Source organism: Ranitomeya variabilis, chromosome 4 (assembly GCF_051348905.1).
Source record: "Ranitomeya variabilis isolate aRanVar5 chromosome 4, aRanVar5.hap1, whole genome shotgun sequence".
Lineage (NCBI taxonomy): Eukaryota > Metazoa > Chordata > Amphibia > Anura > Dendrobatidae > Ranitomeya > Ranitomeya variabilis.
The window spans coordinates 14,175,776-14,192,708 of NC_135235.1; the positions used below are offsets into that span (position 1 = coordinate 14,175,776).

At 40.9% G+C, this 16,933-nt stretch overlaps 1 protein-coding gene across 7 annotated transcripts in view; it reads right to left on the bottom strand.

Moving 5' to 3' along the window:
* Positions 1 to 16,933, bottom strand: part of VTI1A (vesicle transport through interaction with t-SNAREs 1A) — a 453,761-nt gene that overhangs the window by 348,104 nt on the left and 88,724 nt on the right. For 5 of the 7 annotated variants that reach the window (XR_013214399.1, XR_013214398.1, XR_013214397.1 and 2 more), the window contains exon 5: positions 253 to 273. The exons of the other annotated variants lie outside the window; for them this stretch is intronic. Coding sequence is in view for 2 of the 5 variants with exons in the window: in XM_077258025.1 (XP_077114140.1) it covers positions 253 to 273 (21 nt within the window). In the remaining 3 variants the exon portion in view is untranslated. The remainder of the gene's footprint in view (positions 1 to 252; positions 274 to 16,933) is intronic. 7 annotated transcript variants of the gene reach the window in all.

The window sequence follows — 16,933 nt, forward strand, 5'->3', positions numbered from 1 at the left end:
TATCACTAGTCTCCGCTTCCTTATCCCAACCCTGCTAGTGTTTGCATTGGGGAAAATGTAGAAAAGGAGCAGATATCAGTGGGTGAAATGTGATTTTGTGTCATCCCTGCCTCTCTACGTAGCGAATCCCTCTAAAAAAGAAAACTGAATGAACAATGTCAACTTTTAGCAAACTAAGCTTTGAAAGTGTAAGCAAGTGAATGGGTGAGTGGTGGAGAGGGGGTGGCGAACATGGAGCTCGGAAGCACTCACCTCTTCCCGTAATTTTAGCAACTGCGACGAGAATGCACAAAGAGAGATAAAAAGGAAAGAGAAGGCAAGAGAGAGAGATCAGTTGTGTGACAGGATACAGAATTAACACTGACAATTTATCTGTTTACATGTTTAGCATTTAAAGAAAAATCACAGACAAACACATTAAACGGAGCTAAACATTCGCCGGGTTCCGGGCGCCTTTTTTTTTTTTTCCTTTCCCTTTTTTTTGTGAGTGACTAAAGATCAGTTTCTCATACTGTCACATTAAACAGAAAAAATGGTTTGGGATTCTCTTTTAAAAGCACATCTAAGACGCAATCATCAAGTAGAGGGGAACGGCTCGGTGGAACTCGGTTACAAAGAGGAAACATTAAAAAAATAATAAAAGAAGGTTTTAGCCTCCGTATTCTGTATCATACACTTACACCCAGTCACCCCGGCTCATTCAGACACTGGTATTCTTCATGGTGCCAGGGATAACAGGTACCCAAAAAAAAAAAACCTCTCGGGTCGATCCCACAAAAATAAAGTGGGAACAGAGGCCGCAGGAGGTGCCCCCTGGGGTAAGAAAGGAACGTTCTGGGGCGCAGCGGGTACTTGGTGCAATGTGACCACTCCACTGCCCGCTGGAAAACCTGCAACATTTATTATTTGGTTCCTTATTTTGCATGTTTTTCCAGCCCCGCATATTCCTGCCCGCTGCTTGTGAACAAGTCCCAGTATTCTCAGATTACCCTCTGCCAATAAAGCTGCCAGCTAAGCACATTTCTCCAACTTCTTTCTTACACAGTTCAATCTCCTTAAAAAGCATTTGTTTGTCTTCCTGACGACCGATGGGGACAAGATTGAGGTTTTCAGTAAGCAAATTATTGCAGCTCTGCTGCTCCAAAATAGAGTTTGGGTCAGATGGCAAAGCTGCTCGGCTGGAGTATTAGAGAAAAAAAAAACGTAACATATTCCCGTAATGAATGACGGGACGGCGTGAATGCATTTCATAGATGAAAATATAAAATACAATCCAAAACTAACTATCTGCTTATTTAGGCTTTCAAATCAGCACATTTCACCTTCTACTTTAAACCACAGTGGTCTGCAAAAAAAATATTTATATGCAACGTATGGATCCATCTGAGGTCGTCACGGACTATCAATATCTAATTAAAGTGACCAATGCGGCATCAGTGTTAATCCTAAATTTTGTGCAAATTAATGAGCTAAATAAATAAAAATTAAAAAATAAAGACAAAAACTAATTTAAATTAAGTAATTTTCTTCGTCTTTAATTTCTTCACTTTTATTTATTATACTGTATAATTTATTTATAATTTATATTTATTTATTATACTGTATAATTATTATTTATTATACTGTATAATTTCTTCACTGTTATTATACTGTACATATATATTTTTGTGTAATTTTTATTTTCTCTAATACAGCTATATAGTTTTTAATAGTAATTTTACATAGCATACACGGTAAGAGATAACAAATGTGTTTAAAACTATAAAAATACATAATGATATGAATGAAAATTTAAAAATGCATAAAATATACAACAATAAATAAAAATACTAAAAATGTAATAAATCTATAAAGTTAATATATAACAATATACCAGAATTAATTTCTGATTTAATAAACGCTTTAGCCACTAATCATACATCCCAAAATAGACTTTAGCTGTTTAACTCATTGTAGAAAATGAAAGTAAATTTTATTTTTAATTGATAACAATGTTAATTGATTTTGACCTGGCTATTATTTCTTTCTAACGCACTTTTAATGCCGATGAAGGACATAAAACTTTAATACATAAGCACATGTCACTGCTTATGAAAGTGACTTAGTGATAATAAATTTGACATTTTGCTTAAAATATAAATCTAGCGAGGGAAAAAAATTCTAAATATTTTTTCCCTATTTACGATTTTGGAATGGTTTCTAAAGGGGTTAACAAAAGTGGGATTTTTTTTCTGAAGCTTTATGTTAAGAAGATGGCGGCTCCGCTGACAAATCTTATGACAGATATTTATTTTCATTTTTTAGAAATGCTAATTTTCCAGCGTGAACGTTCACTTTTCAGAGCGAGATCATTAAATGCCGGATACGTTGCGATCAATGACACAGGTTTTAATGTTTACATGTGTGACGGGTTACTTAGCAAAACTTATTGCACCACATTCAATGATCTTTAAAACATTGGGATTTTGTTTTTCAGACTTTCCACTGCAAATAAAAAAAAAAAAAAAAGAAATCTTTATCTCATTTGTGCTGGATGGCTGACTTTAAGCCTTGGTTTGTTTGGGGTTTTTTTTTTCAGGATTTGTTACCAAGTAGCAGAATGCTTCTTTATCATTTTAATCATTGACACATTCAGTCAATTTAGGAAAAATAACACGTGAAAAAAGAAAAAAATTCTGAACAAAGAAAAGCATTTTTGTTGCTCTTGATATCTAAACTAAAATAATCGGCGCTAATTCTGATATTTCTAGAAAGGCAGAAGGTTCACGTTGTTACTTTTACCAAAATATTAACAAAATAATTTTTTTTTTCCTTTTTTTATGGACGCGGAACTTGATGCGAGGGGTAATCTGTTTCTTTGTAGACTTGGGAGAGAAATCTGGTTTGCGCTGGTTTGAGCCAGTGAAATCTCTTGTGGTTAAGCCGTCTGCTGTGACTAAAATCAAAACATGCCGCGGCGTGTGCAACGGGGATGGAGGCGCATGCACGTGACTCCCCAAACCACCGAAATTAAAAAAAAAAAAAAAAAAACGATAATGTGACGACCATTCCTGCCTGCATGCTGATAACAAATAAATGCTGAACTCTATTAAACGCCCCTTCCCTATTATCGCGGGTCGAACAGACAATTTTCTGAACTTATGATGGTTGTCTATTTACTTCTCTATAAACCCTCGCCGTGCGTAGAAGAGATTTGAGCTCGCTAATGATCTTCTCTGCCGGGGCTATATGAGATGATACCGGCCTTCTTCAGATCTCGGGGAATTAAATTGACCAACTTCACCCGCCAGCTCTGTAGCTGAAGACTGATGTACTTTGTGCACAGCGAGCCAAATCTCACACCAAAAGGATCGAGCGGGCAAAAAAATTAAGCATCTTGTGCTCGGCAAATATGGGGCCTGTAATCTGGATTTTCATTAATTATTTACCATGTGATTGCACTGAAGAGTTTACAAAAAAATTACAATATCATCGAAATGGCAAGATGGTGAAAATAAAAAAAAATGTAATAATTAATTCCTAACAACTTGTAAAAAAAATTACAAATATATATATATATATATATATATATATATATATATATTTATTACACATTGCCAATAATTATATATATAACGTAATTAATTTTTACATTTTATTGTTTTTACCATAACATATACATATATATTACATACTTATTGTTTTTCTTTTGCCACCATAATACCAATTTGATAATAGTGTTTTGATATAACAGGCCTTTCTGCAATTACTTTACTGATCGCCATATCAATACATAAATATACACACACATATCTACATACATAGACATATAGATACACATATATATGTACATAGATATATTTTTCATTTTACTTACATAGCGCCATTAGTTCCACAGTACTTTACAGAATATATATATATATATATATATATATATATATATATATATATATATATATATATATATATATATTTATATATATATATTTATATTTGCTTTGTGGAAGCAAAAAAAAAAAATTCCAGCTGTTGTCATGAAAAATAATACTTTTTATAATTATTTAATTTACTTTTATTTTAAAGTGTTTATGACATGTGACCAATTTAATTTTTGTTTATTTTTTACTGTTAAACCTTAATATTTTTTTTATTACTGACATCCAGTATGCATAAAAAATATGAAAAATGTCATGTTAATGCTGCTCAACTTGATAACTCTCTGTCCCGACACTGACAGCTCGCATCTATGGCAGTGTACACACTCTCCTGATTGAGGCTTGTAGATTTATGCACCGCTCTCCAGTGTCTATAGCCTTCACGCAAAAGAATATTCCATCATTTATTAAAAAGAAAATAAAAGTTGCCATATGGAGTCAAATCTTTTTGGGCTCAAAATAATCATGATAATAATAATAATAATAATAATAATAAACACTATTTTATCACAGGCACTAATTAAAAAGAAATGTAAATTTACTGATGTAAGAAGATTTCTGATCTTGCACAGAGGAGAATAGGAAGCAGTGAGGGGTCATTGAGAGACCCCATGTGAGAGAGAAACGTACATGTCTTCTATTTATTTCTAACTGAGACAGAAGGAAATAAGGGGGGGGGGGGGGGCGACACCTTTATGGACAATATCCCTTTAAGAGGTCTGACTTATTTATTTATTTGGCTGTGAGGACATCTCCTCGACAGCTTCTTCTTCCTCTACTGGATTTATATACATTTATCACACGGAAAAAAAAGAAGAAGATTCCTTAATAAACAGGAAAGAAAAAAAAAGTATTGATACAAAATATCTATTCCTCAATGTATTAACACAAAACCTGTGATCTCTAATACAGGAAGGCGGCTGATGAATCTCAGTTATAATCTATAATATCAGAATATTCCTCTTATATATGACCTATATTACCAGGATACTTTAGAGTATCAGTAACACTGGAATACTCCCTGTAATCATAGATATATCTGACCACGGAGAAAAATGACCGCAGAATTTAATGTTAGAGAATAAAATACTCCCATATGATATTCAATAAAAATATAGTATAAAAAAGACTCCATGATAACACAGAGCACAATATCGTTCCTATAATATCAATGATCTCATAATCTCCATTCTGTGAGACCACCCGTAATAATCACAGGGGGATCATCCTCTGTAGCACCAGCTACAATATGAAGACGCTGCGCTAAAATGTACAGAGAATAAGTCAGTGATTCTCTCTGGAAAATCCTCTTTAGGGTATGTGCACACGTTCAGGATTTTTCGCATTTTTTTCGCTTTTTTTGCGAATATGCATCCTATCATTTAGAATGCATTCCGCAATTTCTGTGCACATGATGCGTTTTTTCCACGAAAAAAAAGCATTGCGGTAAAAAAAAAGCAGCATGTTCATTAATTTTGCGGATTTTTCGCGTTTTTCCCGCTATTAAATACATTGGGAAAGCTCCAGAAAAAAACGCGCAAAAAAGCGTAAAAAAAAAAACCGCGGCGAAAAAACGCATGCGGTTTCAGAAATGGCAGAAATGTCCGGTTTTTGTCAGGAAATTTCTGCAAGAAATCCTGAACGTGTGCACATAGCCTTAATACAGTGAGTACCGGAGTGCGGTAATTTATGAGGGATACCTTGTATATAGGGTATATATGTGCACACACAGTATATACACGGTATTACACCATGAACACAGAGTACGGCATGGACGCTCTCATAAAGCATAATCCAGGTCTGTAATACAATCTGTAATGCCGCCATGCGGTAAATCATGTATGATACAGACATATGCCGCCCTCCGGTAAACACCACCACAAGTCCCGTGTACTGACGATGTACCCCATTCCATCATGTATCCGCGCGTCACGTCAGCGCCATTTCTCACTGACTGTTCTGGGATTTGGTTCTTGCAGGGTTGATGTATATTGTAAAGCGCTAAGAATTGCTGAAAAATGGAATTAATGAACAGCTGTCACCAGGTCAAACGTGGCTTGTTCCCCTCTTACTTTATTCCCGCTGCTTTCATTGTGGATTCAGTTTTTTGCTTTTCTTCTCACCCGCAGTACAAAAAAACATTACAAATATTCTCCGTTCTACATTGATGAGGTGACGTAACAGTCGGTCTGACGTCTTGATGTGGACAAAAGAGGCAGATTATGATCTTACAAGATGGGGCTCTTGGAGAGTCACAGCAACAGAGATCTTACAAGATGGGGCTCTTGGAGAGTCACAGAGGCAGAGATCTTACAAGATGGGGCTCTTGGAGAGTCACAGCAACAGAGATCTTACAAGATGGGGAGTTTGGAGAGTCACAGCAACAGAGAACTTACAAGATGGGGCGCTTGGAGAGTCACAGCAACAGAGATCTTACAAGATGGGGCTCTTGGAGAGTCACAGCAACAGAGATCTTACAAGATGGGGCTCTTGGAGAGTCACAGCAACAGAGATCTTACAAGATGGGGAGTTTGGAGAGTCACAGCAACAGAGATCTTACAAGATGGGGCGCTTGGAGAGTCACAGAAGCAGAGATCTTACAAGATGGGGCGCTTGGAGAGTCACAGGCACAGAGTTCTTACAAGATGGGGCTCTTGGAGAGTCACAGCAACAGAGATCTTACAAGATGGGGCTCTTGGAGAGTCACAGCAGCAGAGATCTTACAAGATGGGGAGTTTGGAGAGTCACAGCAGCAGAGATCTTACAAGATGGGGAGTTTGGAGAGTCACAGCAACAGAGATCTTACAAGATGGGGCTCTTGGAGAGTCACAGCGGCAGAGTTCTTACAAGATGGGGCTCTTGGAGAGTCACAGCAACAGAGATCTTACAAGATGGAGCTCTTGGAGAGTCACAGAGGCAGAGATCTTACAAGATGGGGCGCTTGGAGAGTCACAGAGGCAGAGATCTTACAAGATGGGGCTCTTGGAGAGTCACAGCGGCAGAGTTCTTACAAGATGGGGCTCTTGGAGAGTCACAGCAACAGAGATCTTACAAGATGGGGCGCTTGGAGGGTCACAGCAGCACAGATCTTACCAGATGGGGCTCTTGGAGAGTCACAGCAGCAAAGATTTACAAGATGGGGTGCTTGGAGAGTCACAGCAGCACAGATCTTACCAGATGGGGCTCTTGGAGAGTCACAGCAGCAAAGATCTTACAAGATGGGGCTCTTGGAGAGTCACAGAGGCAGAGACCTTACAAGATGGGGCTCTTGGAGAGTCACAGCAGCAGAAATCTTACAATATGAGGAGCTTGGAGAGTCACAGCAACAGAGATCTTATAAGATGGGGCTCTTGGAGAGTCACAGAGGCAGAGATCTTACAAGATGGGGCGCTTGGAGAGTCACAGCAACAGAGATCTTACAATATGGGGCTCTTGGAGAGTCACAGTGGTAGAGATCTTACAAGATGGGGCTCTTGGAGAGTCACAGCGGCAGAGATCTTACAAGATGGGGCTCTTGCACAGTGGATCCAGCGATGAGTCTTCACTGCTATTCTGCTGCAGCCTATCCGTGAGCTCAGCTGCTCTGATCGCCTTGTGCCATCAACCCAGGCAGAACCACACAGCTTATTGATTAGCTGCAGCGCTGTCGTCATAACATCAGCGCTACAGAATAGCAGACGCCGGAGGAATCAGTGGAGACTCAGCGCTGGATACAAGAAGTGAGTAAAAAACAAGGGGGTGTTTTTTTTAAAAACTGCAGCCGGGACAGTAAGGATTTTCTAAAAGTGAAAAACCCCTTTACAAATCATTGGACTAGTTCCTTGAGCGGCGGATTACAGCTTATATCCTCCGGGAGGCTGAAGGAGGTGGTTGTGGTGGTTGGCCGAGCAGGAAGGTCCAGACAATCACTATGATCCATAGAGGAAGAAGGGGGTAGATCCAGTGATACTTCTAAACGCGCCAACCAGGACATTACATTTCTCTTGGGATTTTCTCCTCGGACGTCATATTCATGCATTGTAGAATGTGAATTTTCCCGGGAATCAAGAAATAAAAAATGTGGGATTTGAAATGCTGGATCTAACCCCTTCTTTCTCTTTATGGACTGCCTCACCTTGGATTTGGGATCCTGTGCACTCGTGGATAGATGAGTTGATCATAGCTTCTTTTTCAATCACTATGATCCCCCTGAAGCTGATGGCAAGATTTATGGTGGTCTGTATTCTGTTGATGGATCTGACCAAGGGCGGAACATGGCACAGTGTATGCTGCGTCCTTGCCATGCCCCGCCCCCAGATAACGCACCGGGTATAATTATTTTTTGCAGTGTTGCTTTAATTTCACAAGAATTTCCGTTCTTCCTATTACAGGACTCTGATCTCATTGTGTTTGCCAGGAAAGCTCCCACTTTCAGCTGGATCCACAGGCCGCTACTCACCCGGGTGCTTCCGACCTCTGTCTGGTCATTATATGGCGGGTTACAATTCAGGCGGCATAGAAAGAACAGTAAAGACTGCAAATAAGAAAACTTCTGTGACCATGAGAGACCATGGGTGACAGGTGCCACCCAGTAATACCTAAATAAATAAATATATGGTGTGTGTGTGTATATATAAATATAAATAAACTTCCTTCTCACCCCCCAATGGTCCTTTCTCATTCTCTACCAGAGGCCTGGGAGTTTGAGGGTTCGGCGCAGGATTTTAGTCTTCTGAAAAAAAAACAGAAATGTAGACATTTTTGCAAATTTAATAACCAAAGAAAAACTGAAATCTCACATGGTCATAAGTATTCAGACTCTCTGCTCAGACACTCATATGTAAGTCCCATGCTGTCCATTTCCTTGTGATCCTCCTTGAGATGGTTCTACTTCATTAGAGTCCAGCTGTGTGTAATTAATCTGATAGGACTTGATTTGGAAAGGCGCACACCTGTCTATATAAGACTTCACAGCTCACAGTGCATGTCAGACCAAATGAGAATCATGAGGTCAAAGGAACTGGCCGAGGAGCTCAGAGACAGAATTGTGGCAAGGCACAGATCTGGCCAAGGGTACAACAGAATTTCTGCAGTACTCATGGTTCCTAAGACCACAGTGGCCTCCATAATCCTTAAATGGAAGAAGTCTGGGACCACCAGAAGTCTTCCTAGACCTGGCCGTCCAGCCAAACTGAGCAGTCGTGGGAGAAGAGCCTTGGTGAGGGAGGTAAAGAAGAACCCCAAGATCACTGTGGCTGAGCTCCAGAGATGCAGTAGGGAGATGGGAGAAAGTTCCACAAAGTCACCTATCACTGCAGCCTCCACCAGTTTAGCCTTTATGGCAGCGTGGCCCGACAGAAGCCTCTTCTCAGTGCAAGACGTATGAAAGCCGCATAGAGTTTGCTAAAAAACACATGAAGGACTCCCAGACTATGAGAAATAAGATTCTCTGGTCTGATGAGATGAAGATAGACCTTTATGGTGATAATTCGAAGTGGTATGTGTGGAGAAAACCAGGCCCTGTTCATTATCTGCCCAATACAATCCCTACAGTGAAACATGGTGGAGGCAGCATCATGCTATGGGGGTGTTTCTCAGCTGCAGGGACAGAACGACTGGTTGTCATTGAAGGAAACATGAATGTGACCAAGTACTGAGATATCCTGGATGAAAACCTCTTCCAGAGTGCTCTAGACCTCAGACTTGGCCGAAGGTTCACCTTCCAACAAGACAACGACCCTAAGCACACAGCTAAAATAACAAAGGAGCGGCTTCAGAACAACTCTGTGACCAATTCCTCACTGGCCCAGCCAGAGCCCTGACCTAACCCCAACTGAGCATCTCTGGAGAGACCTGAAAATGGCGTCCACCAACGTTCACCATCCAACCTGACGGAACTGGAGAGGATCTGCAAGGAAGAATGGCCAAGGATCCCCAAATCCAGGGGTGAGAAACTTGTTGCAGCATTCCCAAGAAGACTCATGGCTGTACTAGCTCAAAAGGGGCTTCTACTCAATACTGAGCAAAGGGTCTGAAGACTTATGACCATGTGATATTTCAGTTTTTCTTTTTAATAAATTAGCAAAAATTTCTGCATTTCTGTTTTTTTCAGCCAAGATGGGGTGCAGAGTGAACATTAATGAGAAAAAAATGAACTTTACTGAATTTACCAAATGGCTGCAATGAAACAAAGAGTGAAAAATTTAAAGGGGTCTGAATAGTTTATGCACCCACTGTGTGTATATATATATATATATATATATATATATATATATATATATATATATATATATATATATATATATATATATATATATATATGTATATACAGTCATATGAAAAAGTTTGGGCACCCCTATTAATCTTAAGCTTAATGTTTTATAAAAATTGTTTTTTTTGCAACAGCTATTTCAGTTTCATATATCTAATAACTGTTGGACACAGTAATGTTTCTGCCTTGAAATGAGGTTTATTGTACTAACAGAAAATGTGCAATCTGCATTCAAACAAAATTTGACAGGTGCATAAGTATGGGCACCCTTATCATTTTCTTGTTTTAAATACTCCTACCTACTTTTTACTGACTTACTAAAGCTCTTTTTTTGGTTTTGTAACCTCACTGAGCTTTGAACTTCATAGCTAGGTGTATGCAATCATGAGAAAAGCTACTTAAAGTGGCCACTTGCAAGTTGTTCTCCTGTTTGAATCGCCTCTGAAGAGTGGCATCATGGGCTCCTCAAAACAACTGTCAAATGATCTGAAAACAAAGATTATTCCACATAGTTGTTCAGGGGAAGGATACAAAAAGCTGTCTCAGAGTTTTAACCTGTCAATTTCCACTGTGAGGAACATAGTAAGGAAATGGAAGAACACAGGTACAGTTCTTGTTAAGGCCAGAAGTGGCAGGCCAAGAAAAACTTCAAAAAGGCAGAGAGGAAGAATGGTGAGATCAGTCAAGGACAATCCTCAGACCACCTCCAGAGAGCTGCAGCATCTACTTGCTGCAGATAGTGTCACTGTGCATCGGTCAACTATACAACGCACTGTGTTTTTTTGCCGCCATGCATAACGCCTTTTTGTATTACCAAACAACTCAATCTTGGTTTCATCAGTCCACAGGACCTTCTTCCAAAAAGAAATTGGCTTCTCCAAATGTGCTTTTGCATACCTCAGCCGACTCTGTTTGTGGCGTGCTTGCAGAAACGGCTTCTTTCGCATCACTCTCCCATACAGCTTCTCCTTGTGCAAAGTGCGTTGTATAGTTGACCGATGCACAGTGACACCATCTGCAGCAAGTTGATGCTGCAGATCTCTGGAGATGGTCTGAGAATTGTCCTTGACTGATCTCACCATTCTTCTTCTCTGCCTTTCTGATGTTTTTCTTGGCCTGCCACTTCTGACCTTAACAAGAACTGTACCTGTGTTCTTCCATTTCCTTACTATGTTCCTCACAGTGGAAATTGACAGGTTAAATCTCTGAGACAGCTTTTTGTATCCTTCCCCTGAACAACTATGTTGAATAATCTTTGTTTTCAGATCATTTGACAGTTGTTTTGAGAAGCCCATGATGCCACTCTTCAGAGGAGATTCAAACAGGAGAACAACTTGCAAGTGGCCACTTTAAGTAGCTTTTCTCATGATTGCATACACCTAGCTATGAAGTTCAAAGCTCAATGAGGTCACAAAACAAAAAAAAGTGCTTTAGTAAGTCAGTAAAAAGTAGGTAGGAGTATTTAAAACAAGAAAATGATAAGGGTGCCCATACTTATGCACCTGTCAAATGTTGTTTGAATGCAGATTGCACATTCTCTGTTAGTACAATAAACCTCATTTCAAGGCAGAAACATTACTGTGTCCAACAGTTATTAGATATATGACACTGAAATAGCTGTTGCCAAAAAAACAATTTTTATAAAACATTAAGCTTAAGATTAATAGGGGTGCCCAAACTTTTTCATATGACTGTATATATATATATATATATATATATATATATACATACAGTGGGGCAAAAAAGTATTTAGTCAGTCAGCAATAGTGCAAGTTCCACCACTTAAAAAGATGAGAGGTGTCTGTAATTTACATCATAGGTAGACCTCAACTATGGGAGACAAACTGACAAAAAAAATCCAGAAAATCACATTGTCTGTTTTTTTATCATTTTATTTGCATATTATGGTGGAAAATAAGTATTTGGTCAGAAACAAACAATCAAGATTTCTGGCTCTCACAGACCTGTAACTTCTTCTTTAAGAGTCTCCTCTTTCCTCCACTCATTACCTGTAGTAATGGCACCTGTTTAAACTTGTTATCAGTATAAAAAGACACCTGTGCACACCCTCAAACAGTCTGACTCCAAACTCCACTATGGTGAAGACCAAAGAGCTGTCAAAGGACACCAGAAACAAAATTGTAGCCCTGCACCAGGCAGGGAAGACTGAATCTGCAATAGCCAACCAGCTTGGAGTGAAGAAATCAACAGTTGGAGCAATAATTAGAAAATGGAAGACATTCAAGACCACTGATAATCTCCCTCGATCTGGGGCTCCACGCAAAATCCCACCCCGTGGGGTCAGAATGATCACAAGAACGGTGAGCAAAAATCCCAGAACCACGCGGGGGGACCTAGTGAATGAACTGCAGAGAGCTGGGACCAATGTAACAAGGCCTACCATAAGTAACACACTACGCCACCATGGACTCAGATCCTGCAGTGCCAGACGTGTCCCACTGCTTAAGCCAGTACATGTCCGGGCCCGTCTGAAGTTTGCTAGAGAGCATTTGGATGATCCAGAGGAGTTTTGGGAGAATGTCCTATGGTCTGATGAAACCAAACTGGAACTGTTTGGTAGAAACACAACTTGTCGTGTTTGGAGGAAAAAGAATACTGAGTTGCATCCATCAAACACCATACCTACTGTAAAGCACGGTGGTGGAAACATCATGCTTTGGGGCTGTTTCTCTGCAAAGGGGCCAGGATGACTGATCCGGGTACATGAAAGAATGAATGGGGCCATGTATCGTGAGATTTTGAGTGCAAACCTCCTTCCATCAGCAAGGGCATTGAAGATGAAACGTGGCTGGGTCTTTCAACATGACAATGATCCAAAGCACACCGCCAGGGCAACGAAGGAGTGGCTTCGTAAGAAGCATTTCAAGGTCCTGGAGTGGCCTAGCCAGTCTCCAGATCTCAACCCTATAGAAAACCTTTGGAGGGAGTTGAAAGTCCGTGTTGCCAAGCGAAAATCCAAAAACATCACTGCTCTAGAGGAGATCTGCATGGAGGAATGGGCCAACATACCAACAACAGTGTGTGGCAACCTTGTGAAGACTTACAGAAAACGTTTGACCTCTGTCATTGCCAACAAAGGATATATTACAAAGTATTGAGATGAAATTTTGTTTCTGACCAAATACTTATTTTCCACCATAATATGCAAATAAAATGATAAAAAAACAGACAATGTGATTTTCTGGATTTTTTTTGTCAGTTTGTCTCCCATAGTTGAGGTCTACCTATGATGTAAATTACAGACGCCTCTCATCTTTTTAAGTGGTGGAACTTGCACTATTGCTGACTGACTAAATGCTTTTTTGCCCCACTGTATGTATGTGTGTATATATATATATATATATATATATATATATATATATATATATATATATATATATATATATACAGTGCCTACAAGTAGTATTCAACCCCCTGCAGATTTAGCAGGTTTAATAAGATGCAAATAAGTTAGAGCCTTCAAACTTCAAACAAGAGCAGGATTTATTAACAGATGCATAAATCTTACAAACCAAAAAGTTTTGTTGCTCAGTTAAATTTTTATAAATTTTAAACATAAAAGTGTGGGTCAATTATTATTCAACCCCTAGGTTTAATATTTTGTGGAATAACCTTTGTTTGCAATTACAGCTAATAATCGTCTTTTATAAGACCTGATCAGGCCGGCACAGGTCTCTGGAGTTATCTTGGCCCACTCCTCCATGCAGATCTTCTCCAAGTTATCTAGGTTCTTTGGGTGTCTCATGTGGACTTTAATCTTGAGCTCCTTCCACAAGTTTTCAATTGGGTTAAGGTCAGGAGACTGACTAGGCCACTGCAACACCTTGATTTTTTGCCTCTTGAACCAGGCCTTGGTTTTCTTGGCTGTGTGCTTTGGGTCGTTGTCTTGTTGGAAGATGAAATGACGACCCATCTTAAGATCCTTGATGGAGGAGCGGAGGTTCTTGGCCAAAATCTCCAGGTAGGCCGTGCTATCCATCTTCCCATGGATGCGGACCAGATGGCCAGGCCCCTTGGCTGAGAAACAGCCCCACAGCATGATGCTGCCACCACCATGCTTGACTGTAGGGATGGTATTCTTGGGGTCGTATGCAGTGCCATCCAGTCTCCAAACGTCACGTGTGTGGTTGGCACCAAAGATCTCGATCTTGGTCTCATCAGACCAGAGAACATTGAACCAGTCAGTCTCAGAGTCCTCCAAGTGATCATGAGCAAACTGTAGAACAGCCTTGACATGACGCTTTGAAAGTAAAGGTACCTTACGGGCTCGTCTGGAATGGAGACCATTGCGGTGGAGTACGTTACTTATGGTATTGACTGAAACCAATGTCCCCAGCTCCATGAGATCTTCCCGGAGCTCCTTCCTTGTTGTCCTTGGGTTAGCCTTGACTCTTCGGACAAGCCTGGCCTCGGCACGGGAGGAAACTTTCAAAGGCTGTCCAGGCCGTGGAAGGCTAACAGTAGTTCCATAAGCCTTCCACTTCTGGATGATGCTCCCAACAGTGGAGACAGGTAGGCCCAACTCCTTGGAAAGGGTTTTGTACCCCTTGCCAGCCTTGTGACCCTCCACGATCTTGTCTCTGATGGCCTTGGAATGCTCCTTTGTCTTCCCCATGTTGACCATGTATGAGTGCTGTTCACAAGTTTGGGGAGGGTCTTAAATAGTCAGAAAAGGCTGGAAAAAGAGATAATTAATCCAAACATGTGAAGCTCATTGTTCTTTGTGCCTGAACTACTTCTTAATACTTTAGGGGAACCAAACAGAATTCTGGTGGGTTGAGGGGTTGAATAATAAATGACCCTCTGAAAATACTTTTCCCAATTTAAAAAATAAATAAATAAAGAAATAACATTCTTTTTTGCTGCAGTGCATTTCACACTTCCAGGCTGATCTACAGTCCAAATGTCACAATGTCAAGTTAATTCCAAATGTGTAAACCTGCTAAATCTGCAGGGGGTTGAATACTACTTGTAGGCACTGTATATATATATATATATATGTATGTATATATATATATATATGTATATATATATGTATATATATATATATATATATATATATATATATATATATACACACACACACACACACACACACACACACACACACACACACACACATACATACATACATACATACATACATACATACACAGACACACGTCTGAGGTGGGCAGGACGGAAGGTGGGACGGGCGCTGCAGAAAGCAGGGAAAAGACAACGTGAGACATCTTACACATCCATACATTACAGCGCCCCTCCTAGTACAGCCTGGTGTCCGCTGCACACGCGGGTGATGACTGGGTGACCTCATCACTACTTAGTAAATCATACTGGCGGCTGACATCTCTGCGCTGTAAACACTACAGGGGAAAGCTGCTTCTACTTAGGGGTGATGCAGCGAGTGCTTGATGTGTTATGACATGTATGTAAATCTATGAGGCCACATTGCGTTCTGGTGGGGGACGCCCTGCAAAGTGATTGCATGCTGGTGTGGGACGCCGTGTAGGGTGAGTGTGCACTGATGAGGGAGGTGCCATACAGGCTGAGGGCACACTGATGGGGGGCACTGTGCAGGGTGAGTGTGCACTGATGGGGAGGTGCTTTAGAGGCTGGGTGCACACTGGTGAAGGGTGCCGTGCACCAAGAGTGCACACGTTTGGGGAGCACAGTGCAGGCAGAGTGCATACTGGTGATGGGCACCGTGCAGGAACAGTGCGTACTGGTGGGGAGCACAGTGCAGGCAGAGTGCATACTGGTGGGGGGGCGCCGTGCAGGGACAGTGCACACTGGTGGGGGGCACCATGCAGGGACAGTGCACACTGGTGGGGGGCACCATGCAGGGACAGTGCGTACTGGTGGGGGGCACCGTGCAGGAAGAGTGCACACTGGTGGGGGGGCGCCGTGCAGGGACAGTGCGTACTGGTGGGGGGCACCGTGCACGGAGAGTATGGCTACAATCACACATTACCAATGGGATAACAGCAGAATGGCTGATACAGCACAGCGCAGGGAATACTGCCGGCCGGTGATGGGCGGCTGAACTGGAACCTCACAGCACAAAACACTGGGGCATTTCATCCACATCTGTGAAAGTCATTGCATTGTGACCCAGCACCTGGTACAATGACTGACCTCCTCTTGGGCGCAGGGTTGGGGTATAGCGCATGTGAGGGGTACACAGGCAGGTCACCACCGCACACATTTATGCTGGAGAGGTCGGGCTCTGACTCCGCTAACCACACTACAGTGAGGAGTTGCTGGTTCTGCGATTCCATAATTCGGCTCCATGATGAATAAGTCAATGCTCGGTGTTTGTTCTCGCCGTGTTTGTTCTCCCCGTGTTTGTTTGGGTTTCCTCTGGGTGCTGCAGGTTTACTCCCAAAATCCAAAGACAAACTGATAGGGAACGTATATTGTGAACCCCAACGGGGACAGCGATGATGTCTGTACAGCGCTGGGGAATTAATGGCGCTATATAAGAGACTAACGCATAAAATAAGAAGATATCTATTACTCACTTACATTTTCAGGGTAAATTACTGCACAATAATGTTCTCTGAGCGGAAAAGTGCTTCATCCAAAAGAAAGTTCATTGGATGTTTGTTTCCAGAGATTTACACAAAATCGTGTTGATTTAACTGCAACGTGTGAACTAAAAACCTAAATCTGCCCATAAGACTAATAATGGGGAGTAAGTGCTCAGACCGATTATTCCGGAGGATCACCTGAAGGATATTTTACATCA